This window comes from Natrix helvetica (genome assembly GCF_964273705.1).
Source record: "Natrix helvetica genome assembly, chromosome: 2".
Classification (NCBI taxonomy): Eukaryota; Metazoa; Chordata; class Lepidosauria; order Squamata; family Natricidae; genus Natrix; species Natrix helvetica.
The window spans coordinates 60,579,802-60,605,515 of NC_138552.1; the positions used below are offsets into that span (position 1 = coordinate 60,579,802).

Here is a 25,714-nt window from a genome sequence, read left to right on the forward strand (position 1 = left end):
GTACTCCCCATAATTGCCTGCGCGGCCGCATTCTGGACCAGCTATAGTCCTCGGGTGCATCTCAAGGGGAGCCCCATGTAGAGAGTGTTGCAGTAGTCCAGATGGGACATCACCAGCGCATGAGTGACTGTGCGAAGGGTGTCCCGGTCCAATAGGGGGCGCAATTGGCGCACCAGGCGAACCTGGTAGAACGCCCCCCTTGCCACGGCTGCCACATGGTTGTCCATAGACAGCCGGGCATCTAGGAGGATGCCCAAATTGCGCGCCCGCTCCACGGGGGCCAGTTGCTCGCCCCCAATGGCCAGCGATGGAATCCACTGGTTGAACCGGGGGGCCGGTAGCCACAGCCACTCCGTCTTGGAGGGGTTGAGTTTAAGTCTGTTGCCTCCCATCCAGACCCGTACGGTTTCCAAGCACCGGGACATCATTTCGACGGCCTCGTTGGGGTGGTTCGGGGTGGAGATGTACAGCTGCGTATCGTCAGCGTACAGATGGTATCCCACCCCAAAACCACGAATGATCTCACCCAGCTCGGGTCGGAAGCCGGACTGGCGCGGGTCTAGATAATCAGTTTCCTCCAGGTGACGTGGGAACTGTTGGGCCACCACACTCTACAACCTTCGCTAAGAAGGGAAGGTTGGAGACGGGACGATAATTAGCTAGCTCAGTTGGGTCCAGAGAAGGCTTCTTGAGTAAGGGCCTCACAACCGCCTCTTTCAAGGCGGCTGGTAAGGACCCCTCACTCAATGAAGCGTTCACTAGTCCCAAGAGCCAGCCTCGTGTGACCTCCCAGGATGCCAGTACAAGCCAGGAGGGACACGGGTCCAATAAACATGTGGTGGCTCGCAGTCGCCCACGCAGCCTGTCCAAATCATCGGTGGCAACAGACTCAAACTCCTCCCAGAATGGTCTCTCAAGACTCGCCTCGGACGTCTCCCCTAGCCCACTGAGGGGGACCCATTCCCTCCGGATTTGAGCGATTTTATCCTGCAGATACTCCCCAAATTCCTCTGCCCTGCCCTGCAAGGGGGCTTCCTGCGGCCTCTGTGACAGAAGGGAGCGGGACACCCGAAACAGGGCGGCAGGGCGGTTGTCTGCGGACGCAATAAGAGCGGCACAATGTTGATGTTTGGCCACTCTTAATGCCACAAGGTATGTCCTTAAATAGGTTCTTACCTGTGTTCGGTCAAATTCGGAACGGGAGGATCTCCATCTGCTCTCTAGGCGTCTCTTGTGGCGTTTCATCACCCTTAGCTCCTCGGTAAACCAAGGGGCCAGGGTGGTTCATTGCCGCAGGAGAGGCCGCAAAGGCGCAACCCAGTCTAAGGCCCCGGCGGCCGCACTATTCCATGCGGCTACCAGGTCCTCCATCCGGGAGCAGGTCAGGTCTACAGGAAGTGGCCCAAGCTCCGCCTGGAACCTATCCGGTTCCATCAGGCGCCTGGGGCGGAACCATCTAGGATGTTCTGGTTCCGCCTCCCCATGGTGGGGGGTAGCGCCAGGGAAGTCAAGCCGGAGAAGTGAGTGATCTGACCATGACAGGGGCGTAATAACTAAGTCCCCTATTCCCAGATCACTCGTCCACTGGCCAGAGACAAAAACAAGATCCAGCGTGTGGCCTCTCTCGTGCGTGGGGCCCTGAATTAATTGAGTCAGATCCATGGCTGTCATGGAAGCCATGAACTCCCGAACCACCTCGGATGCTTCTCCCATTGATGGCAGGTTGAAATCCCCCATAACCAAAAGTTTGGGGGTCTCAACCGCTATCTCTGCGATCAGCTCGAGGAGTTCAGGCAGGGCCGCTGATGTATAGCGAGGAGCCAAGTATACAATCAGCAGGCCCAGCTGTCTCCCTGGGCCCCATCTCACGCCAAGAGACTCGCACCCGGATATCTGTGGCACAGTGAACTCTCTCGGTTCCAGATCCTCCCGTATAATCACCGCTACACCACCGCCCCTACCCTGGGCCCGTGGCTGGTGGAATGCTCGGTAGCCTGGTGGGCACATTTCCACGAGGGGTAAACCTCCCTCGTGGCCCAACCAGGTCTCCGTTATTCCTGCAAGGTCCGGCTCCCCCTCCGAGATCAGGTCATTGATGAGGGGGGCCTTGTTGACAACGGACCTCGCGTTACATAACATCAGCCTCAGGCCCTGGCTCTGTAGGTCCTGGCCACCTAGGATGCGGGGGTTGGTACAAGTGACCGGGCGTGTCCAACGACCACGGTCTCCCAACCGACTACAGGTTCTTTGTCTGTCCTCGCACCCACCCCTCCCTACGACCGTTGGTATAGCGAAGCCCTCTGCTGGAATGTCCTTAAGTCTTAGTTTGTTAACCTCAAGCTCTGAATCTGTACACATTGCTAAATGTGGACCACAGTTACTATACTGGAAGAATCCAGCCAGGATTATCTCAACTTAGTTTTGTTACATCTTTCATGTTTATTAAGTGGGACTGATGTGTACAGTCAGCAGGAAATTGTGCTATCCCTATATATTTCTAGAAGCATGGCATTATATCACAAAACATAGCTGCTATGTTAGTAAATAACTTCATGGAATACTTTTAAAAAATGTCCCCAAACATTTGCCATTTATACACTCAAAGTTCAGACAATAAACACAGTGTATACTGTATATGTGAACGTTATTTTTTAATTATATGAAAAAGACAGAGAAAAAAGCAGGTATCTATCAGTTACTAAACTGGCAATGTTAACTCTGTTTTAGATGTGTGAAGAACTAGATTATTTGTCTCCTGGTTTATCTGTTTGAGTTTGCATTATTGTTCACATTATTGTTTTGTAGTTCTAATTTCCTAATAATCTAAATGGATTTTTGTTCATATAATGATGGCTTTCATCAAATCTTGAATTGTTCATTAGTGACTTAACTTAGGAGTTGTTCTTCTTTCCGCAATGGATTCTTCTCTTAAGCCAATCTTAATTAAAATAATTGTAAATCAAATCTTCTTAAGTGAAATTAATTGTACTTTATGGTAGCTGACATGCTTTTCTATGATAAAATATTGCACATTTAAGCCATTTTTAATGAATGCAAATGAAAGAGATATTAACCAATTCATTATTGCAAGTTTTCTACTTTCTTCATGCACCATACGAATGAAATCTACAAAGTGTGTTTATGGTTTTGTTTTCTTACCATAAGTATTAATAAAGCATTTTCCATTTTTTTCTAACTTTTCATGGAACATTTCCTTTCTGACTTAAGAAAAAGAAATTAACTAGATGCAAAAAATGAAGACAATGGGAAGATTTGTAGTGCATACAGGGAGGAAAAAGATAGTTACACACAATGAATCAAAGAGCAAAAAAATGCTGCAGAATAAAGGAGGACAAGAAATTGCAATATTTTTTTATGGAAACAAAAACTCAAAGTGGAAGAGGGTAAAAAGGGATAAACAAGCCTCTAACACTGTGAATGCACTTAAAGAAAATCACTCATCTAGTAATGTGGGGTAAAATCCATGATACAATTCTTTAATTTAATATATCAGAAATTTAAATATGGCTTTTAAATATTTCAAAAAGAACTGAAAAAACACACACAACAGCAGTTATGCATGAGGAATACTGCAACTGATTTTTTTAAACAGGTTCAGATCAAAGTCTCAAAATGTGCAGGCAAAGAAGGCAATTGAAAATGAAGATTGTGAATCTTAGCATCCATAGGATGGGGATGGGATAATGAAAGGAAGTAATAAATTCTGTGAGAATGTTGAAAAAAGTTAACACAAGTGTACACCATACAAATTCAGTTATTGTAAAACATAAAGCCTGGTTATAGAGTGATGTACATCTTGTTTAATATATTATCTTTTTTTTTTATTAAAAGAGTTTTGTACAAACAGATTTTCCCCCTTTTCACCCCCCCGCCATACAATGTAAATCTCATACAAATGCTATACCCCCCCAACCCCCCCGCAAAAATTCACATTCAAATATTATACCAAATACTTTGCCCCCTCTCCTCCCCCCATCTTAAAGTAAATTACTCGTAACCCCTCTCCTCCCAACAAACACAATATAAATTTCTCTTAGATTAATAATAACACATTGATCCCATTTTCTAAGCTAATTTAACATCTATAACTCTTAATATAAATTTCTTCTAGAATAACAATGTTTCGTTAATCCCATCTTCTAATTTATTCATACATATATATTGCCCCACCCTCCACCCTAACCCTCCCCCACCTCCCACACAAACCCACCCCCCTGACTTCCGCTGTATACCACTCTAACAATTCCAAACATCCCATATATTATTTACTCTGATCATCTATCAATCTAAACATTCTTACCTAAAGGCTACATAATAACTCCTAGTCTGGCATTTATTCTGTATATAATCAATCCATTTTGCCCACTCCTGTGTATATTCCTCCTGTTTCTGAACTTTTAAGAAAGCTGAAATTTTTGCCATTTCGGCGAACCCCGCCACCTTCTGAATCCATTGATCAATTGTCGGTAAAAAATCTTTTTTCCAATGTTGCGCAATCAACAACCTAGCTGCTGTGACCATATACAAGGCCAATTTTGTTTCCCCTTTGGTGAAATCCTTAGCTATACCCAATAAAAACATTTGCGGAGTGAATTGTATTCTTTTCTTAAATACATTCTGCATAACCCACCATATTTTTATCCAAAAAGCTTTAACCTTGTTACAAGTCCACCATACATGAAAAAAGGTAGCATCTAGACACCCGCATCTCCAACATTTTGGTTGAACATTTGGGTACATGCATGATAATTTTTTAGGATCTAAATACCATCTGTAAAACATTTTATAAAAGTTCTCCCTTAAATTCTGTGACTGTGTAAATTTAACATTCTGAACCCATATTTTTTCCCACGTTTCCAACATAACCACTTCACCAAAATTCTGAGCCCATTTAATCATACAATCCTTAACCAATTCACTTTCTGAGTCTCTTTCTAACAGAACATTATATATTCTTTTAACTTGTTTTGGGTCAGTCTCTTTTATCTGCTTAATCAGTTCCACTTCTTTATCCATAAAACCGACCCTGCGATCTTCTTCCCATCTCTTCTGTAGCTGTATGTAATGTAACCAATTTAAAGTAATTCCTTCTTCCAACAGCTGTTCCAAAGTTTTTAACTTCCATTCGTCCCCATCAGCGATAAGCACATCTTTATATAAACAACCCCCGAGTGACTTAATATTCATAATCCCCATGGTGTCTGCAAGATCCAACCAAAGCGGTATTTTATAATCCCAATTGGGCCGTGCTTCTTCCATATTCTCATCAAGGCACTTCGGAGAACATGGTTGTTAAACACTTTATCCACCCTGTCTTCATAAAAAAGATATGCATGCCATCCCAGAACAAGATCATGGCCTTCTATATTCAGCAATTCTATTTTTGTTTTCCCAAACCAATCTGCTACATGCGTTAGTACCGCAGCTTCATAATACAATCGAAGGTTTGGGAGTCTGAGGCCGCCTCTTTCACGTGTATCTTGCATAATCTTCATCTTTACTCTCGGTTTTTTCTCCTTCCAAACAAATTTATTTAATGTTATTTGCCAATTTAACAAGGTTTTATCTGATTTAAGCACCGGAATCATCTGGAATAGAAAGATAAATCTAGGTAGAATGTTCATTTTAATTGCTGAGATCCTTCCAAGCAAAGACAATTGTAACTTTTTCCACGCTTCAAGATCTTTCTGTATCTTTTGCCACAACACTTCATAGTTATTTAAGAAAAGTTTTGTATTTGATTCTGAAATTTGTATTCCTAAATAAATAAATATTATCAATCCCTTACACAAAGGAAAGTGTGAATGCAAGAGGTTTAGTTATCTAAGCTTGCCTGTGTACAAGTTTAGCAGAGTTTTGGTTGAAAAGATAAAAATAAACAAAATGTTTATTAACTAAGGAAATGGATGGATAAATATTAAGACACTAATGTAATAACAGTAAGTATATACTTTGTTGTGAAAAATAAATGAAAATGGCTGTGAATGAATGTGTTTCTACCCACTTTGTTATATGGAATTTAGAGCTCGGTGTATCAGGCTAAACATAAAAGTAACTGGAATGCTATGAGAGTGGTTTGATGAAAAGCGTGTATGGTAAAAAAAAAAAAAAGCCATCAATAGACACAGAGATAAATCCCATTTACACATAATTCAAGAGAGAAAATAAAAAAGCTAAGAAGGAAACCAAAGACCAGGATACACCATCTCCATTAGCCTACTGTAGAGCCAAGATGAGCAGGGATTATCACTAGACCAAGAAGCAGAAAACGATACCTAATCAAAAAACCACCAAGGAGAAAACTACACTCCCACCAACATTGGCAGATGTATGTAATGTGTGTGTGTGTCTGTGTTTGTGTGTGTGTGTCTGTGTGTGTGTGTATATATATATAATGAGTGAACCTGACCATGTATTGACTGGTTTTCCAATTAATACTTTTTATTGTTTCTTTTCTATACTCAGCCTTCTTTGTTGTTTCCAAGGCTTTCTTTGATTGACTTCTTTCAATATGGCTTCTTAGTTTGTTTTAGTATAGTCATTCAAGGCACCTTTTTTTCACAGTTTGTTTCACCTGCAGGAATCATCTGCCTCCTTTGGCTCTTGGTAAATGTGTCTGATTAATATTGGTTTCTGGATGTACAGCATTGTATATTGTCATTAGTTTGTTTTCCAAAGTTCCATTTGGGTCTGCCAACTATTCCTATCATATATTACTGTTACAGATAAATAGCACAGTCAGCCAGATGTTTTCATTGGATTTGGCATTTTTATCCGCTTACCGAGTCCTTCCCAAGGACTGGGCAGAGGGAGATGTTGTTTGATAATGTTTAAAGATATTGCCACAGGATGTAAGCATTTCCAAGTAAAGCTTCCATTTGTAGTTGACTGGTAGTGATTTTGTCAAGAGTGTTCAATTGGTGCTCCAGATACTTTTCGATTGGACCCCAGGCATCTATTGACACTACTTTCTTTTGTCACAGTCATCCTACTTCAATTTGCAATTCTTTGTATTTTGTGGGTTTTTTCCAGTTCTTTTTCTTCAATTCTGCCATCTCTGAAAAGTTCCAAAAACATGCATTAGCACTAGCAGAGTCAGAGATAATTTTGGCATACAAGATGAAGCCTAATTTAATCCCTTGAATGATCCTTCCCATAACGAGAGAGGTCATGAATCTCCCTTTCCATTTGCCATCCCTAATTTTTAATGGTTCGGTTTTCATAAAAATATTACATTAGCAAATTTGGTATAAATTATCCTTTCAATATGGACAGTGATTATGATAATTAACATAAATATCAAGACCTTTAAAGTAAAACAAAGGTTTACAAAATTGACTTATTCAACCAACGCTAAAATGTGTGTGATATTTTTTTAAAGTAGCTTTTAATGGGTTTTTCTTGACTAGGACTGAATAACGAGGCTTTTAGTATTTGTTTATGTACAGCATGTGAGAAGAAGAGTGTTTGTGTTTCATTTGTAGAGAAAGTGAGAAGCTATGGTATTAAAATTGAGAGAAGATAAAGAGATGATAAGAAATTAATTTGTGGGACATCATTTGAAGGGATTAAAAGATCATAATTTTCAATATGTTGTTTCTGGTAGCTGGTTTCTGGTAACAACAAATTGTTTTACTTGTTTAAAGTGTGTGTGTGTGAGTGTGTGTGTGTATCTGAGGAAGATAGGCAGTTTTTAAATTGGATAAATAAATACTGTTATTTCTAGTAGTTCTTAATGGAGTTTTGCTGAATAAGATTGAATGATTAGGCTTTATTATTTGCTAATAGATAAAAGATAGGATGAAGAGATGAGATGAAGTTGAAATACTAGAGAAAGTGTTTGTACTTGTCTTGATGAAGATGGAAGTCATTTCTTTCTATAATTTTTCTTTGGTTTTAATATATATTTTATGTATATTAATTTGCCACATATTAATTTGAAGATAGTTGCAACTGCAAATGATTCTGTATGTGTGCTTAAACAGACAATTATGTTTGCAGCAGTGAGGGTTTTTATACATAATATTCCCAATATTAATTCTGGATCACCTTTTACTTTATCAAATTGATTATTCCAATTAGCATTGCTATTGCTGTTTCTGCATATTGTAAGTAATAGAATATTTGCATTTAGCCATGAAGAACAGTGGTAATAGCACACTAAAATTAGTGAAAGTGGAAACTAATTTATCATGAATAGTAGAATGGAAAATGTATTACAATTAAAAAATAAAGTATATGTTTATTAAAATTTCCTATAAACTTCTAATGTGCAGCTTAATGAGTTATCCTGCAGCCAATTTTTTTCAAGTAAAAAATTCCAGGTAAATCAGATGGGAAACACAACCAGATGAGTTAATTCTACATTATTTTAAGCCTATATTAAAAGAATCTTATAAGTCTGAAAGCACAAAACTCCTGCTATTTTCTTTTCTACTCCAAGAAAAAAGGGAGGATCCCTTCTGAATCTCTTCCTCTGCAGGGTATGCCCTCTCTTATCTGACTATTCCCTAGTTAGCAGTACTTCATCCAGTCTCCCAAAGTCTTTCCCACATACCATGACAGGGTATGTTGTTGTTTTTTAATACAAAAGATACAGTGTAGCTTACTGTTGCAATTCGGGTGGATTTCATTTAAATCATGATTTAAATCACTAGTAAAAAGGCTTGATTTAAATCAACTCAATTTATATCGTAATTTTTAAAGAGCAACTGTCATCCCTCTCCTAATCCACTGTTGACTCACCGAGAGTCCCATTCATTTTAATGGGATGGCTGGTGATGCTGCAGTGAGCCAACAAAGTGAAGGGCAGCAAGTGAGTGGATGCCCGCTAACAGGCACTGCTATGATAGAGCTGAAATGACAGCTGCTCTTTAAATGTAAGGACTCATACTTGCTGGTAATTTGAATCTTTAATATTATTATTTGCAAACAAGATGCAGGTTTCCTATTTAACTTGCAGAGCTCGGATTCCTTGAATGAGTTTACCAAAACTGTAAATATTGCAGAATATACAGCCTCATGCTATAGAACTAAGCTCCATTCCATGCTGAATAAACTAAATTATTAATGTATCTTAAATAAAAAAAACCTATCTTTAGATAGATTTTTACTCCAAAAGCATTTTATTAAAATAAATGTGATATAAATTTTAAAAATCTGATTTAACATTTTAAAAAATCTGATTAGTTTTTTTTAATATCTGATTTTTTTATTTTTTTAAAAAAATCATTGATTTTTATTCACCCTGGTTACAATTTGTTTCACTTCATATAGCAAGAGTTTTCAAACTGTGGGTGGCAATCGCAATAAGAAACACAAACAATTTTGAGGGGATAAAACTGGCTAAACATGGATATGTTATATTTTTGTCAAGCCATTGCCTTTGTGCTCACGTAACAGCCCAAATCCACTCCTGTGCAGTCCCCAGGACTATGAAGCTTCCCCTCACCTTACCTTTTCCCTTCTCCATCAACAATGACATCTACTTCTGATTCTTGTCCTGGTTCCAGACTGGGGGAGAGAGAAAGTCTTGGATTAGCGGCATAGGGCATGAAATTCTGTTTGGAACAGAAGATTTGCTTGCTTGTCCATGATTTTAATTGTGTAAATTATAATGTGTGTTTTTAAAAATTGTTCTAGGCTTCTTAGAGTGTGTACATAAACAGAAAGATTAGGGCCTACAGTCAATAATCAAAAAATATTTAGAGAGTGGATTAACAGGACCTCAAGGTACAGTTTTATAAATGGACTGAGAAAGTAGGAGAGGATACAATGAGGGAAGCTAATGAGAGGAGAAAATATTACTATTTGTTATGTTTCATTATATTACTAAGATATTAAAAAGTGCCTCAGGCATATAGAAGCTGTTTTTAAGCTAGTGCATTCTGTCTGTTATGCAGCTTCCCTCCCTCTTTTCCCACTAGTTATCAGTATCAAATAAATGTTTTTTTTTCAATCTCTATAAAGCATGCAATTCCCTGTCTGATTTCAGTTTTAAAAGTTTTCAGTAATGCATTTATGTTAATTATGGAGTATTTTCATCTCATCTCCTAACAAAAAGCTATGGCTGTAAAAAAGTATTATTGCAATATAATTAAATTTTCTTTTAACAGGAACACTGTAATAGACATCTTGCCATGCTTATGTTATTTTAATTGGATGTTTAGCTCTAGGGAAGTTCATAAGTTATTATAAAATTTTAATGTTAATAAAATTAGCTAAAATTAGCTAAAATTATGCATTAAAGACTAAGGCTTTATTTTATTATATCTAACAATAAAAATAGTTTAGTAAAATAGCAAGGAACACTGAGATATTGCCAGGGGCAAAAAAATAGGTCCATACCCAAAGATTCAATTAAGCTAATTCATTTCTAAAAGCCTATGCACAGGAATCTTCTTAAGTAATGGTCAGCACTTGATTAGTGTTAGATAAGGGTCAACGGCACTCAAGGGGAAGTTGGTTTAGTTTGCTTCCAGCTATGTAGGAAGTCTAGGCTGATCCCCCTTTTCACTCCCATCTCCAGCTTCTGCTATTCCTTCTACTACAGATATTATTTAAAGTGGGCACGAGTTCTTCCAAATAGTGCGCTAATTAGCATGACACTAGTTTGTCTGAATTAGCTCTGAATTAATCCAGTATAGTACAGCAGATATCTCTGCCACAGTTATCAACCTGTAAGTTGCCTATCCTCAGACCAATGGAATATAATAGTGATGCATTTAGGGAGAGTCAATTTACTGCTTTCATCAACTATGTTATATGTGTTTTCTGTAGTACAAAGATTTCACTAGTCCTAAATTTTCTGTCTCTGAGATACACAAGGGAAAAAATATGAAGAGTGGTGGTGGCTTTTCTATGGGGTGTTATGGGCAACTATTGCTGGGTTTAACTCTGCACATTGGAATAAAATGGCATCTCAGTTGATAAATATGAAAAATAATTAAAAACTTTTCTAGGTTAAATACTCTTATTCATGACTTTTACTTTAATATTGACTGAAAATGTAGGCAGCTTTTCAGTGAGCTGTATAGTTTTACTTTTCTGTTCACTGCCTATTATATTTATATTACTACTATCATGGACTATATTATAAACAATTTCCTGTCAGAATTTTTTTTTCTGGTATGTTTTAATTTTAGTTCTCCATGTAATTTTAGGAAGATATCTTATCAGAAACAAAATATGAGGCATTCTTCTGAATATCTTGACTGTAAACACTTACAATTTTTAAAAACAGATTGAAGTTACAAATTATTTTGTTTTCAAAGTATTCAATTGATTGAATATTCGCCTTAGAGCAGATGGACAATTTCTACCAAATGACCATATTTAAAAATTTATTCTCTTTTTAAACTTCTGATATATATTTAATTTCTTTGTAAGTACATTTATAGTGTTACCATATACTCACACTCCTCATAGGAATGTACAAAATATGTTCCTACTCTTTTTGAACCAACCTATCTACAAATGTAATATTATTTTGGTTGTCTACTCTCTGAAATGCAAGCATTTTTATCAAGATTTACATATGATCTAGACCAGGGGTGTTAAACTCAACATCGTCATGGCGGTGCCACATGATGTATTGGGACTTTTTTCCCCTTTGCTAAACCAGGCATGAGCATGGCCAGTGTGTGATGCATCCGGTCCACGGGCCAGGAGTTTGACAGCTCTGATCTAGAACTTAATGAATCAAGTCCACTATATCACCAGGTGACCTCTGTCTCTTCTGTCCCCATGAAGCATGTGATTTCCTTTAAAAAATGTAGGAATGATTAATTATGTTGTATATTCAGCTCATCTCCTATGCTACAAACTCCATAATGAATGTATTTATACTTGAAAGTTAAATTGACGTGGTTTAGTTAATATCTCCCTGATACCTAATGCTATTCTATTTTTTTCCTAGATGCAGCAATTGTTCCATGAAAACTATGAACGCAACCGGAAAGGTTACATACAGGATCTTCACAACAGCAAAATTCACACCGCAATTACGCTTCATCCAAATAAAAGGCCAGCCTATCAGTATAGACTTCATAACTACATATTGACCCGTAAAATTTCAGAATTGCGTTACCGCACCATCCAGCTCCATAGAGAAAGTGCTCTCATGAGCAAGCTCGGTAATGATGAAATAAGCAAAGAAGATCAGCTTCTGGGAATGACACCGTCGTTCAGTCGTTTCCAGCCCCGTGACAGGAATGAAGTCATTGAATGGGATTTTCTGACTGGAAAGCTCCTTTATTCAATAGCTGAAAATCAGCCACCTAGACAAAACATTAATAACATCCAGCGAGCAGCATTAGATGACACTGTAATGCAGGTAATGGAAATAATCAATGAGAACTCTAAATCTAGAGGAAGGCTTATTGACTTCAATGAAATACAGTATGGATATCGCAGGGTTGACCCTCTGCATGGTGTAGAGTATATTCTGGATTTGCTGCTTTTATATAAAAGGCACAAAGGAAGAAAGGTCACTGTTCCAGTTCGTAGACATGCTTACCTTCAACAATTATTTAGTAAGCCTTTTTTCAGAGAGGAAGAAGAACTGGATGTGAGAAGTATGATGGAAAATGAGCAGAGTGATACACAATCCCTCTCTTTCCTTTCTAATTCTCTGAAGATGTTCTCGCCATTTAAAGACGCCAAAGAATTAAGGGAAAGCAATAACAAGAAGATACACATCCTTGTCCCTCTCACAGGAAGATACAATATTTTCTTGAGATTTATGGAGAATTTTGAAAAAACTTGCCTTGTTACAAAGCAGAACGTGCGGCTGGCGGTTATTCTCTTTAGCCCAGATTCTAGTCAGGAGTCTAGTAAACATACAGAATTGATCAATGCATATCGCAATAAGTATCCAATGGCGGACATCACTGTTATTCCTATGGCAGGAGCTTTTTCAAGAGGTTTGGGTCTTGAAACAGCTTCCTCTCAGTTTGATAATGATACGTTGCTACTATTCTGTGATGTTGACCTAATATTTACTCCTGACTTTCTTCAGCGATGTCGAGCTAATACCATCCAAGGAGAACAAGTTTACTACCCTATTATTTTCAGCCAGTATGACCCCAAAGTAACCTATGGAGGCCACCCTCCTGTGGACAGTTATTTTGTTTTCACTAAGAAAACAGGGTTTTGGAGAGATTATGGGTTTGGTATCACTTGCATTTATAAAAGTGATCTTATAAATGTAGGTGGATTTGATACCTCAATTCAAGGTTGGGGACTCGAGGATGTAGACCTTTTTACTAAAGTGGTAACTTCTGGCTTGAAGGCATTTAGAAGCCAAGAAGTGGGAGTTGTGCATGTGTTCCATCCAGTTCATTGTGATCCCAGTCTAGAGTCTAAACAATACAAGATGTGCTTGGGGTCTAAAGCAAGTACATTTGGCTCTTCAATGCAGCTAGCTGAAATATGGCTAGAAAAGCATTTAGGTTTTAGGTATAACCATACTTTCTCCTGATATTTTAACTGGGACTGGCTTCCTAGGAGAAGTTTACCTCATTGTTTTTCCATTTCATCATTGCATTCTTAAACTTCTCTTTGTCTTCCAAAGGATTTGTCTCTGACCTTTAACAAACTTCTATTAGGAATAATGGAGACTCCTGCTGAACTGATGTCTCTTTCTGTTCATGATCCACAAACTGAGTGAAATCATTGCAACAGAACAGTTGCATAGATAACATCCATCACTAGGACCACATCAGAAGAATAGTCTCTTTGGACTCCAGGATGCAATATTGATCTTGATTGTGTCTGTCAAACTTAATGTGATACAAATATTTTTCAGTGAAGGTATCACAAAAGTGCTTTATGCTTCCTCTGGGAAAGAGACTCTGGCAAACTTGAGTTTTATAATTTATATGAGGACTGAAATAAAAACTATTCTTTATAATTTTTAAGTAATAAATGGACTCATCTATTTTTTAAAATAAGGGACAAATACATTTTCCAGGTGCAATGGTACTGGCTACCAAGACCCTTAAACAGCATATCAAATTGACCTCTTCAGTACTCTGCAAATGGACTGTATTTTCTTGAGAAAACATAGCTTAATCAGATATTTGCATATGTTGAGAAGGTTACAAATCAATCACTTTCATTTGCTGGCAAGAAGAAATCATGACACAATATGAGTATTTATAATAAAGAATAGGCATGTGATCTTGTGTTTTCTAAGACAAGAATATTTTGCTTTGTTTCTGTTTAGATTGAACGTCTAATATATACATAGTTTTCTAATTCCTTTCATAAGACTGCACTTGTTACAAAGGGAAATCAAACGGTACTTAATATTGTCTTTTTATAATTCTGTGTTAATATTCATATTCTGAATCAATTGTTGATAAACTTTAAAGAAGATGTAATTATTTAACTATGAAAGTACTATTGCTGGTCAAAGTTCTTGCAAATATATTTATAATAGTGAAGATATATAGAAAGTGGAATGTGTTAAGGTTTCCTTTTCTGTAAAATCCAAAAATTCCAGAAAATATATTACGGATAGTAAAAAAATATTAGATGGTTATGTTCTGTTAAAATGAACACAAACCATGACCGTATTATCATTCATTTAGTGATTTGATCAAATTTATGACATGTAACTGTAACATTTTTTTGAAAACCTGAAACATTCCCAAGAAATATATGTTAATCCTGATGACCAATATAATGTGATCAACTTTAAAGAACAAAGCAAGCATCTCTAAATAAATAATATCTGGTATTTTTAAGAAAAGGTGCTTAAAAGGTATATGTTATAATGGCCATGATAGAATCTGAACATATTGTCTGAAACATCTAATGGAATCCGCAATTCTCACAGTTTAATTGGCAGCATGCTCACTTTGGCAGTATATATACTAAACTAAATTGGGAAAGAGCAAGAGATAGGTATTCTGAATAAGATATACTTGAATCTTATTCAATTTTCTTTTACAAATAACAAGAATAACCATGGCAACTATGTTTCAGAATTAAGATTTTATTAACCTAGATTTAAGTACAGTAAGAAATATATATTTAGTGATGAACTCGATAAGTTTAGAAATTCAGCACAAAGCAACATAGTCTCTTGACCATTACACCAAAGATTCTTCCTAGATGTTATTTTTCTTTTGTATGTTCCTTTTTTTCACAGCATGTTACGCTAGTATTTTCTCATGACAGTGGTAATTTCTCTCATTTAGATATGACTCCCAGCAATGTTCCAATTCTGTGTGCCACATTTATGCACAGGTATAATTTCATTTCACACCTATGTATGCATGTAAAAATCCCACTGCTGTATAATTAGCCCTGATTCAAAATTACATACTGCAATTTTTTCCCAGATCAATTGCAATTAGCATATTTTATTTTTATGATTGGGTATTCTACAGTACCAACCTCAGTTGTTCTCTTTCTAGCTTCATTGTATATCTGCTGTAGCAAATAAGCTACTATTTTTAGTTGGCCCTTTACCTAACATTTAATGTATATGTAAGATGAAGTTTGCATACATTCTCATATTCATAATTAGCATATGGAATATCAAAACTATAATAGGAATTTAGAGAGTCAGTTTGGTGTAATGGTTAAAGGTGCAAGATTAGAAGCCAGGAAACTGAGTTTTTGTCTTGCCATACGTACAAAGTCAGCTGGATGACTTTGGGTCAGTTTTCTCTCTCAACCTTAGGAATAAGGCAGTGGCAAACTATTTCCAAAAATATTGCCAAGAAAATAATGTGGTTGCCATGAGTCAAACCTGACTCATAAGTGTCAGCCATATTAGTATTTTACATGAGATGTGCAAAAAAACCCAACAACCTATTTTATCTTCACAAACAAGGTACTAGTTTATCTTATAAGATAGAATACAGGTAAACAGATTTTAAGGTAAACAAATAATTTGGAGTGTTGATATTACCTATGGCAACTCCTTAAAATGTACCTCCAGAACTTCTCTGTCAAGCACTGGGGAAATCAGAATATCCAAGCAGTTCAAATGAGTATAAAGATTTATTTCAAGCTTATGCTGCAAGACAGCCAAGCTGTCAAGGAATTCAGAGGAATTCAAGATAGGCTGGGTTTAGTTCTCTTGTGGGCATGAAGAGACTCATAACTGATAATGCCTTTAACCCCCTACCTCAGGCTCAGCCTGATCATCTTCTACAACCATATTCTCAACAAAAATGGCTGTTTTAAAAAGTTGCAAGCAGTTGCTATGCTTGTACCTCAGCATACTCCAAAACATCTTTTCCCCTTCAAATCCAGAATACTGCCTAGACCTATCAGGTTAAGGAATACTTATTACTTTGGGACTTAGAAAGACTAATGAAAATTTGAAAAATTATGTCTGAATTTGTTTTGTTAGTTATAGAGTGACATGCACTTGTGAAAACCAAAACCTTGTTCCCCAAAATGTGTATTCTTACTACATTGTCATATTGTAATTTCCTTTTCTATATATTTTTTTCTTTATCTGTTGTTTGGAACACAGATATTTCTTGTTAACTTGAAGTTATTAAAATGTCAATTAACTGTATTTGAAGAAGTTAAGCTCTCCCTGGTAATTTAAAATGCAAAAAATCATGAGAGTTTACCTTAACTCCTTGATAAAAATGTTGAATATTTGTCCATAGCCTTAAATTAACATGGTTTGCTCAGACAAAATTTCAACATATAGCATGAACTGAACTTGATGACTGTACAGGGAATTCTGTGTATAAAGGACTTGCCGGATCGGGTCCTGAACTGAAAAAAAAATGAAATGTCAATTCTTATTCTTTAGAGATATTTATTTAGTGTATGACCAATTCATTTGTTTACATGATGGATTACTTTGTTGTAAACTGGATTATAAATGTTTGTTATAAAATATTGTGTTGTCTTTGGAATAACTGTTCTCAGATAAATTGTGTTAGTTGATTTGTGGCAGGAATGCCATTTTAATGATGACATAATCATAATGGATGCAATTTTGTGTTCGAGTGAGCAGGAACTGTGCAAAGGAACTCACTGGTGTTTATTCCGGATTATCAAAGTGCCTTGCAAGTACACTCCCAATGAATTATACTCACTGTTAAAACATTTTACAAAACAGATCGAATAATGTATCTTTCTCCATCTCCCTTTTCAAACAGATTTGAGGAGAAAATGAAATTCGTTCCTTTTTCTTCTTCAAACATGACTGTGCCATCAAACCAATCAAGAAGCCATACACACTCACGGCTTAGCCAAACTCCTTATTTAAACAAAGCAAAAACACCCCCTTCCTGAAAAGGAATTAATATTTTTTATGGTAGGGGGATTTTGGAGCAGGATAAGATAGGTATGCCCAGATAAAATGTAATGGCCATTTTAGGAGTGACAAGATGAGCATAAGGGGGGAGGACCATTTGGCCAAGGAATCCTATCAAACTAACCCCATTACTGCCCAAATGGTGCTGAAATAGTTCAGATGGTAAGCTTTACATATACATAAGTTCTTTAATTTGAAGTAAACCAGTACTGTCACTTTCAGAAGGCTGAAAGGGATTGGACATTTTGTTTCTGTGCTTTAGTATTGGTTAATCACACTATCATAGAAAAGGTCAATGATAAAATAACTTAAAGGTTTCCCTGTCCAGTCATGACTGACTCAAGTGGGCGGGACTCATTGCAAGGGAGCCTGTGTTGTCTTGAAAGAGTTTTCGTTCATCATATGGCCAGCATGAAAATATAGGACACAGTCACTTTCCTACCAAAGCGGTACCTATTTATCCAGTTGCGTTTGCATGTTTTCAAATGCTGTGTTTGCAAAAGTTGGGCCAAGTAAATTCATAAATTTCAGCAACAGGTTCTCTGCCAGTTGTTGGGCGGGGATGGCCATGGTGGGTGTTGCCTAGTCGCCCTGCACCACTGTGGGGGGGTGTCAATTTTTGTCTTCCCCAGGCTCCAGAGGCTTTCCTCGAGCCTCTGGGAGGGGAAAAACTGCCTCCCCCGGACGCCCTCCAGAGGCTGCAAACAGGTCCATTTCCAGCCTTCCGGAACTTCCAGGAGATGCATTTCCCGCCCCCCACTGCCTGAGCCTTCGCATGGGTCCTGCACTTACCCCGCTTCCAATATGGGTCGCGTGGAGACTCCTGGGAGGGTTGGGGTTTGGGGGCCAGCCAGGGATTTGGAGGTTCTCTGAACCAACCATAACGTTAGCTACGGGTTCTTCCGAACCCAGGCGAACCCATAGCAGCCCATCCCTGGAGCTCATCTCATCATGCAATATTCAGGTCTCAGGACCAAGCTACCATCTTTCCAGCTCAGAAGCTCAGCATCTTAACTACTGAGCCATCATGATCCCTCAGGGTAACATAAAATAACATAACCTACTTTTAATCAGGGCAGCACTTCTCATTTTACATAAAAGCAAATGCCCAAATTAAATAAGGAGTTTTTTCCCCCCATTTTGCTAAGTCTTCCTTTTCCATAATCCTCTCGTTAACAAAATTCCATGATTCATTCTTCCACTATGGCATCCCAGGTTTTTTCTTACTTTCTGGCTTATATCCCTTCCTCTTTACCACATTTTTTTAAAAAAAATACAGATATTTCTGGTCTTGGCTTAAGGATTTTCTAGAACAGTTTCTAGTTTTGTTGCTGATAGTTTCCAGTTGCCTACCACAATAGTTGAGCAGTCTCATGAAGATTATTACTTTATTGCTTCCTTCCCTGGCTCAGTCAGAAATCCCTTTAAATCAGGGAATTCCAAAACCAATCCGTGCTCGGTTTCAGAAATAAATGCTGTCAGATAAGGCTTAGTTCCAGCACAGAAAAACAGCACGATTAGGTTATTTTCAGTAGTGTGGAATTTTTAATAACATGACTACTGGTTTAATGAATGTACATCCAACTTTGCTGGGTTGGAATGCATTAGTTCTGTGTTATTTTAAAGACCACACCATTTCTATATTAAAATCTGTAGGGTTTTTTTCTATGTGTTCAAATGTTCATCTCTAACACAAATATTAATATTTTAATCAATTTAATCAAAATTGCCAAATTATGAACTTATTTTTCAATAAACTATTTTAAAAATGCATTTTAAAAGGTCCAGTGTAGTAATTAAAGCATTGGTCTGGAATCACAAGTTCTAGTCCTGATTTAGACCCAAAGCCAGCTGGATGATCCTTGGGTCAGTAATGTCTGTCACCCTTAGGAATAAGACAATTGCAAATTTATATGCACACACAAACAATTTTATTAAGAATTTTGATTATAATAGTAAAAGCTAATATATGTATATTAAAAAAGAATAGAAAGAAGTAGAATGTTCAAGAAAAAATAAAATAATAAAATAAAGGGGAAAAAATAAACAAAAAGTGAATTCCAATCTATCACACAAGTTTGAACAAATTTAAGAGACTCTTTAACCCCTTTAAGCTTACAAACATGTCTTCATATCTTATCTCTTATCCATAAACAAATCCATAAAACATAATCTTTTCAGTTTCAGTCAACAGAAAGTCCATAAAGGATAGCCAGAAATAATCAACTTTATATTACTTCCTTTCGTTTCAAGCAGTCTTACTCTTTAGTTCATTCAGATGTTGCAATATTTGATTTACTTTCATTTAGTTTGCATTTCCCTTTTACATTTTAAAATTTTAGCCAGTTTCTTTTTTTAGATCCTGGGAACCATCCCTTTCTAAGCTATTATCTTGGTCTAAATTTGTTCTACAACTGCCATTTCTTCAATAACATCGTTTGGATAGTTTATCCATAGGAGTAATCATTGCTAACATTATTGATATTGTGGGTATTATTCTTCAAAAGTCTCCTTCGGTATTTTTATTTTATAAACTTTAACAGCAATTTATAGACTTGTAAAACTTTTCTAAAAACTTTAGTTCTCTTTTGTGACCAGCTTTTGAAATTGCTCATCTTTATCTTGCCTTGTAAAAATCAAAGCAAGAACTATTTCCCATAAAAAGCTGTTTGTTCTTTATAATTAATTCAAAAATCTTAAATGTAAATATTTCAATACTTCAGTTTTATCTGGACCCTTACTCCATTTATGATATTCTAAGATGAAAAAGCTCCTTGCTGTTTAGTCAAGATTCTTTACACTCTTAAGCTTATGATTAAAATTTTCTTTCATTCACGACTGAAGGTAAACTCTACCCAATATTTCAATTTTGTCATTTTGAAGGACTCTTAAGATCACCAGTTACTTGGTATTTCCCCTAGTCAATGGCTCTGCTTTCATAAAGCCCTCTTCAATTTTGCATACCTTCCCAAGAAATGCTTGCAATGGTAAACTTTCCTCCAAACACTTTGTCAAGAAAACTGCAGGGTCCAAACAGTCATCAAGCCCACACTGATTTAAATTCACCCCACTCAAATCACAGTTGGAAGAGCTGCCATCCAAAGAGTATCTACAGTCCAAATTGACATGCACAACAAAATCATTACTACACACATCAGAATGTTCAATAATGCTCATGTTTTCCTACCCTGAAGATCAGAGCTATAATGTGAAAGGCTAATAATGATAGAAAAATTTGATTAATTGACAAATTATAAACATGATACTTAAAGATGATGGGATGCTTTGCTGATGTTTATGTCCTTATGAAGGTATTTGGATCAAGGATGTATCCGATTTTATATAAATACTAGACAACCCATAATCCATGGGATCATCCTTTCAGAGATATTTCTTTATCTAAATAGGGAAATTGAATAGCTATGAATAGACTGTTACTGCTATAGAGTTACTGCTGGGGAGGAAAACAGCTGAAGCGCGGCAATCCACTCTGCCACGCCTATCAGCTGGGCTTCAGAAAAGGGAATATAGGTGAGTATAGCGCAGGGGCGGGCGGGTGGGCCCAGCTGAAAGTCAGAGCGAACCAGTTCGCTCCCAGCTGATAGTCGGAGCTACCGGTTTGCCCGAACCGGTACAATCCCACCCTTGGGAACAAATGGAACTGAGAACAGCAAAGAAAACTCCATGCTTGTTCCCATTCTGGCATGTCACTGAGGACCTGCTCCAGGGATGAAAGAAGCCTTACTTCACCAACAGGCATATGTATCAGTCTCTCATCCTTCCCTCATCACTTCCAACTCTGTATCTATGCCTACCTACCACTATTAAAGAGTTTTCACATTTTAGCCTTGGTTCCAAAACAGGCAACATTCATTCACCTATCAAGCCTTCCCACCATCTGATTAGGTGCAAGAATAGAGGGAGGTGAGCAGTGATGAAATTCATTTTTAAAAAATTACCGGTTCTGTGAGTGTGGCTTGGTGGGCATGGCAGGAGAAGGATACTGCAAAATTTCCATTCCCACCTCACTCCTAAGGCCAGGCAGAGGTGGCATTTGCTTGTTCCTCAAACTACTCAACATTTCCGCTACTGGTTCTTCAGTACCTGTCAGAACATGCTGAATTCACCCATGGAGGTAGGAAATAGTGCAGGAATACCACCTTCCCTTTTGCAACTAAACCTACAGGTTTCTGGAAAGTACAGTTGGAAGGCTCGGGGGCCTTGAATGGTGACAACATCTGCAAATTTCATTTCCCCAGTAACCATGAGTTCCAGTACTCTGCAAGTTAGCTCATTTGTTTTTCCTTGGTTCAATAATAGTTGCCATATACCTCCCAATTTCACACAACTGAAGGTTATAAACAGACATGTAAATTTTAGTAGTATATAAATAGATACAGAATATAGACCTTGATAATGAAACTTAGTGTTTATAATGTGAAAGGAATTTTTGCCCAATTATCAGAACTTATTAAAAATTTAATTTGTCAAGTGAAAGGTAGGCTACATGAGAGGGAAAATCCACACATTTCAAGATATTTCCACTTATTTCAGAGGAAGTCCAAGAAGTCAATAAATAATTTGAAAAGTGTGTTCATTTCTTCTGAAAGGCTGAATTTAACTGTGGAGAGAGAGAAAAATGGTCGGTCATTCTAATGAATAGCTTGATTATTGCAGTAATATTATTAGCTTCTAAACCATAATGATTTCTTAATATCTGAGATTTAATGTGGATTTCATAGAACAGAGCATTTATTAGATAAGACTTTAGATTAAAGAAAAGCTTGGGCTTTATTCCATTCTCATGGTAACATAATTTTACTGCCACTAACCGATGTCATTAAACTAGCAGATGTAAATTTTGTTTTTTCCCTCTTGAGCATAAAACTCCTTAGAAGAAAAAATAAAGCATATACATTGAGGAAAGAAACGGATATAAGTAATATAAACTACAAATAAAGATGAATTGAGAAGGGTTTTACTCAATTCTGTGCATAGATTGGATTTTTTTTTATGCCACAGTTTTGAAGAGACATCTAAAACTTCTTCACAATCTAGGAGAGTAATGTTTTCCTAAATTAACATTTTATGCTTTAGAAGTTTGCACATTCTTACTGACATGGTATGTAGTTTTTATGTACTATCTTTTAGAACACATGAAAAAGACCAACAATTTAAAATGTTGGAGGGTTAATCAAGGTTCAGGTACTTTCAAAATTGCTACAGTGGAAATTTGAACAGCGTAGATCACTATTGCTGATGGCATAGAAAATAAGTCCTTCTGCAGGAGTCATTGTAAGCCCCTTGGTCTTGAATTTGGGGTAAACTTGCAAAGGGAACAAACCTCAGTGTATTTACAACACTTCTGTTGTTAGTAGAACATATCATTAACTTTGTCAATAGTAGCAAAGGGAGCAATACAGAAGAAGGAAAGCACAATATTAGAATTAGGGCCATGGAGAACATGGTGTGAGAGGAATGGGATTGCAGCCGTGACACTGGAAAAAGCCTTGCATTCCATAGACCCCCAGTACTCAGTTTCCCTGCGTAGAATCCCGCATTTCTGAATCCTTGATTAGCACTGCAAATAGAAGGGCATCTTTTTCTAGCCCATTCTCATGAATATTTATTGCACTTGAATTGCTGTTTTTCTGGAAGCTCAAGGTACCATAGATGGGAGCATCCCATGATCCTGTTCCCCATAACACTTACACACTGTAGAGGGGAATCTTTGAAGAAGGATTGCAAGGGCAGTTATATAAACATCGGCTTAGCTTTGAAAAAATGGAAGAAGTGAGAAGGATTCTCTTAGGTATAAAAAAGTGGAGAAAGGTTTCCAAGGTTCGATTAAAGTAGAAGCAAAATGACCGGATCACCTTAATAAATTTTCTGCAACCTGGGTCTTTTCAGTCCAAATACATCCTACTAGAGCTTTCTGCAAGTCTAATGCCTTCAAGAAGATATTTTATACTAAGGAAGTAGAGAAAACAAATGAAATAACTTTATACCTCATACCTTCATACCAGTTCTTATCACAATTTCAGCTTGTTTGACATTTTTTTGGGGGGGGGGTGGAAATGGTTGAAAGCTCTAATCTTGCAAGCAAATAGAGGGATTGTTGCATAGAGACTGGTGGGGAAGCACTACAGTTAAGTACTTTTCTATTTCTTTTTATTTTGGTTACTTTGTTTTATTTTATCAGTTTCTACCATTTCACTGTTTCCCACCAGCCTTACCCAGTACTGGCTTAGCAACTTTTATTTCCATCTGTCATATAAGAAAAGCTCATGCAGAAACTAAGAAATGACAGTGGGAATTTTGATGCACTGACATTGCTTAAACCATCTAAGTGACAATCCCTCTCCCAGTTCTTACAAGATTAAATAAGAGGAATGATAATGTAAGTAAAAAACAACCAAACCTTGCAAATTAACTGAATTTCTTTGCATCACTCTTAACTCAATAGTGATTGGTGGGATTCAAAGAAAGCAACTGCTTTTTCCTTAAGCCAGTGTCTATGCTGTATTGCTGCAATAATACACAATTGATTTCTTGGGGGGTAAAGTGATGTCTTAGCGAAAAGAGCAGCAAGTGAATTTTACTGACATTTAAGCACCCCACAATGTAAATAAATAATGTTATTTGAAAGAAAGTACGCTTCCTGATCACTCTCCATACTTCCTTTACTTACTTACTTTACTTTATTTGGACTTTTATACCGCCCCCTCTCCCCAAAGGGACTCGGGGCGGTGTACAGTCAGATAAAACGCATAAATAAATAGAAAGTACAAACATAATTACATACTCAGTACCTAAAGGAGGAGGCTATAAGAAACTGTACATAAAGCAAAGCAGTTAAAAACAATATTTAAAACAACCCCTAAAAATACCCAATTAAAAATATCTGCCAGGAGGTAGAATAAGACTATGAATGGGCCAAGCCGGCTAAACGGAACAGGTGAGTCTTCAGCTTTTGTCGGAAGGAGCGGAAGTCGGTGGTGGTTCTGATATCGGGGGGGAGGTCATTCCAGGGGGTTGGGCCCATCACAGAGAAGGCTCTACTCCTAGGCGCCGCCCGTTGGCATTGCTTAGTGGACGGCACCAAACTGGATATTTCCTGAGGCACAGATTCCTTCACTTTTGGAATTATGCCACCAAGATGCCATCAGTGCTTTAAGTGTGAAACTAAAAGTGGCAGTTGCAGATAGCACAATGGCATCAACCAGCAGCACTCTTGAGAGCTTCCTCCTCCGATGAACAGCTGATAGTAAGGATAGGAGGAAAGAGCGCAGCTGAGCCTCTGGTGGGAGAAGTAATTCATCTCTTTGAAACCCTGCCAAGTTGCAAGCAGGAGGATTTATTGAAGAGACTGAACCATCTCAAGCAAACTTTATCTGCGAGGCATGAAACAGCTGTCCTGCTAATCAATTTGATTTCCCTAACCCCCATAGATAGTTGCAAAAATGGAAATACTTTAGCCCTTCTACAACCCCCACCCCCACCCCCAGGTTATAAGACCTGAATCTGTCACCAAATCTGTTCTTGTTGATTTAAACACGTCACCCAGAGATACAAGTCTAGCCCAGCAGACTCCCGTACCATCCTTATTGATATCAGTTGACACAGAATGTACTCAGTAAAGCAAAACAAAAAAATATAATAAAGCAGAGAACGTATGGGGCAATGCTATTCAGACTTTCCCCAGTAATATTTGCAGTGGCACCCTTATGACAGAAGGATGAGCAAAAGGATGAGGACACTATGCGTTAAAACTGCCATCAACTCTTATTCAATTCTGGGTGTTTTTGCTATGTAATAATGTGCCCTAATCAAATTAATTGGCAAATAGCAGATTCAAGTCTGTTCTCACTATTATCATGGAATTGTAGGAGTGTGCATAAGCACACCAGCATGCCAAATGTCCCTGTCCTACTGTCCCCATTTATCTGTCCCCATTTCCTGTGTTCTTATTTATTCCTATTTCTGTTATCTTGTACACGAGTGACAAACAAAATAAAATAAAATAAATAATAAAATAAAATAAAATAAAATAAAATAAATAAATAAATAAATAAATAAATAAATAAATAAATAAATAAATAAATAAATAAATAAATATGGTGGGGTGGTATTTGAAGGTAAGAGCGACTTTTTTAATCCATTTATATCTCTGGGTGACATATTTTAAAACAGACTTGCACCTTATAAGAACAGTACAGTAAAGGGTGTTAGGGTCAAAAGGAGACCCAGCAATATAACCAAAATATCTCCCCAGTTCTTCCTAACTGTAACCTCAAGGTCCAGTGGAAGGGACATGCTCTGGGAGCCAACAGTTAAAGAGTTTTGGCTGATGGGACCTAGGAAGTGGGCCTTTACTGTAAAGTAAATGTGCAT

The 25,714-nt window shown here is 37.4% G+C and overlaps 1 protein-coding gene and 1 long non-coding RNA gene across 2 annotated transcripts in view; one reads left to right on the forward strand and one right to left on the reverse strand.

The window, feature by feature from the left end:
- CHSY3 (chondroitin sulfate synthase 3) overlaps positions 1 to 16,897 on the forward strand; it is a gene marked incomplete at its 5' end in the record, with an annotated part of 82,819 nt that extends 65,922 nt beyond the window's left edge. The window contains one exon of the mRNA XM_081943267.1: positions 11,939 to 16,897. Coding sequence (XP_081799393.1) covers positions 11,939 to 13,501 — 1,563 coding nt within the window. The 3' untranslated portion in view covers positions 13,502 to 16,897. The remainder of the gene's footprint in view (positions 1 to 11,938) is intronic.
- Positions 5,797 to 25,714, reverse strand: part of LOC309387091 — a 41,107-nt gene continuing 21,189 nt past the window's right edge. Inside the window, exons 2-4 of the long non-coding RNA XR_014174541.1 lie at positions 12,115 to 12,299; positions 9,478 to 9,534; positions 5,797 to 7,078 (exon numbers count right to left, since the gene is read on the reverse strand). This is a non-coding gene — a long non-coding RNA (uncharacterized lncRNA). The remainder of the gene's footprint in view (positions 7,079 to 9,477; positions 9,535 to 12,114; positions 12,300 to 25,714) is intronic.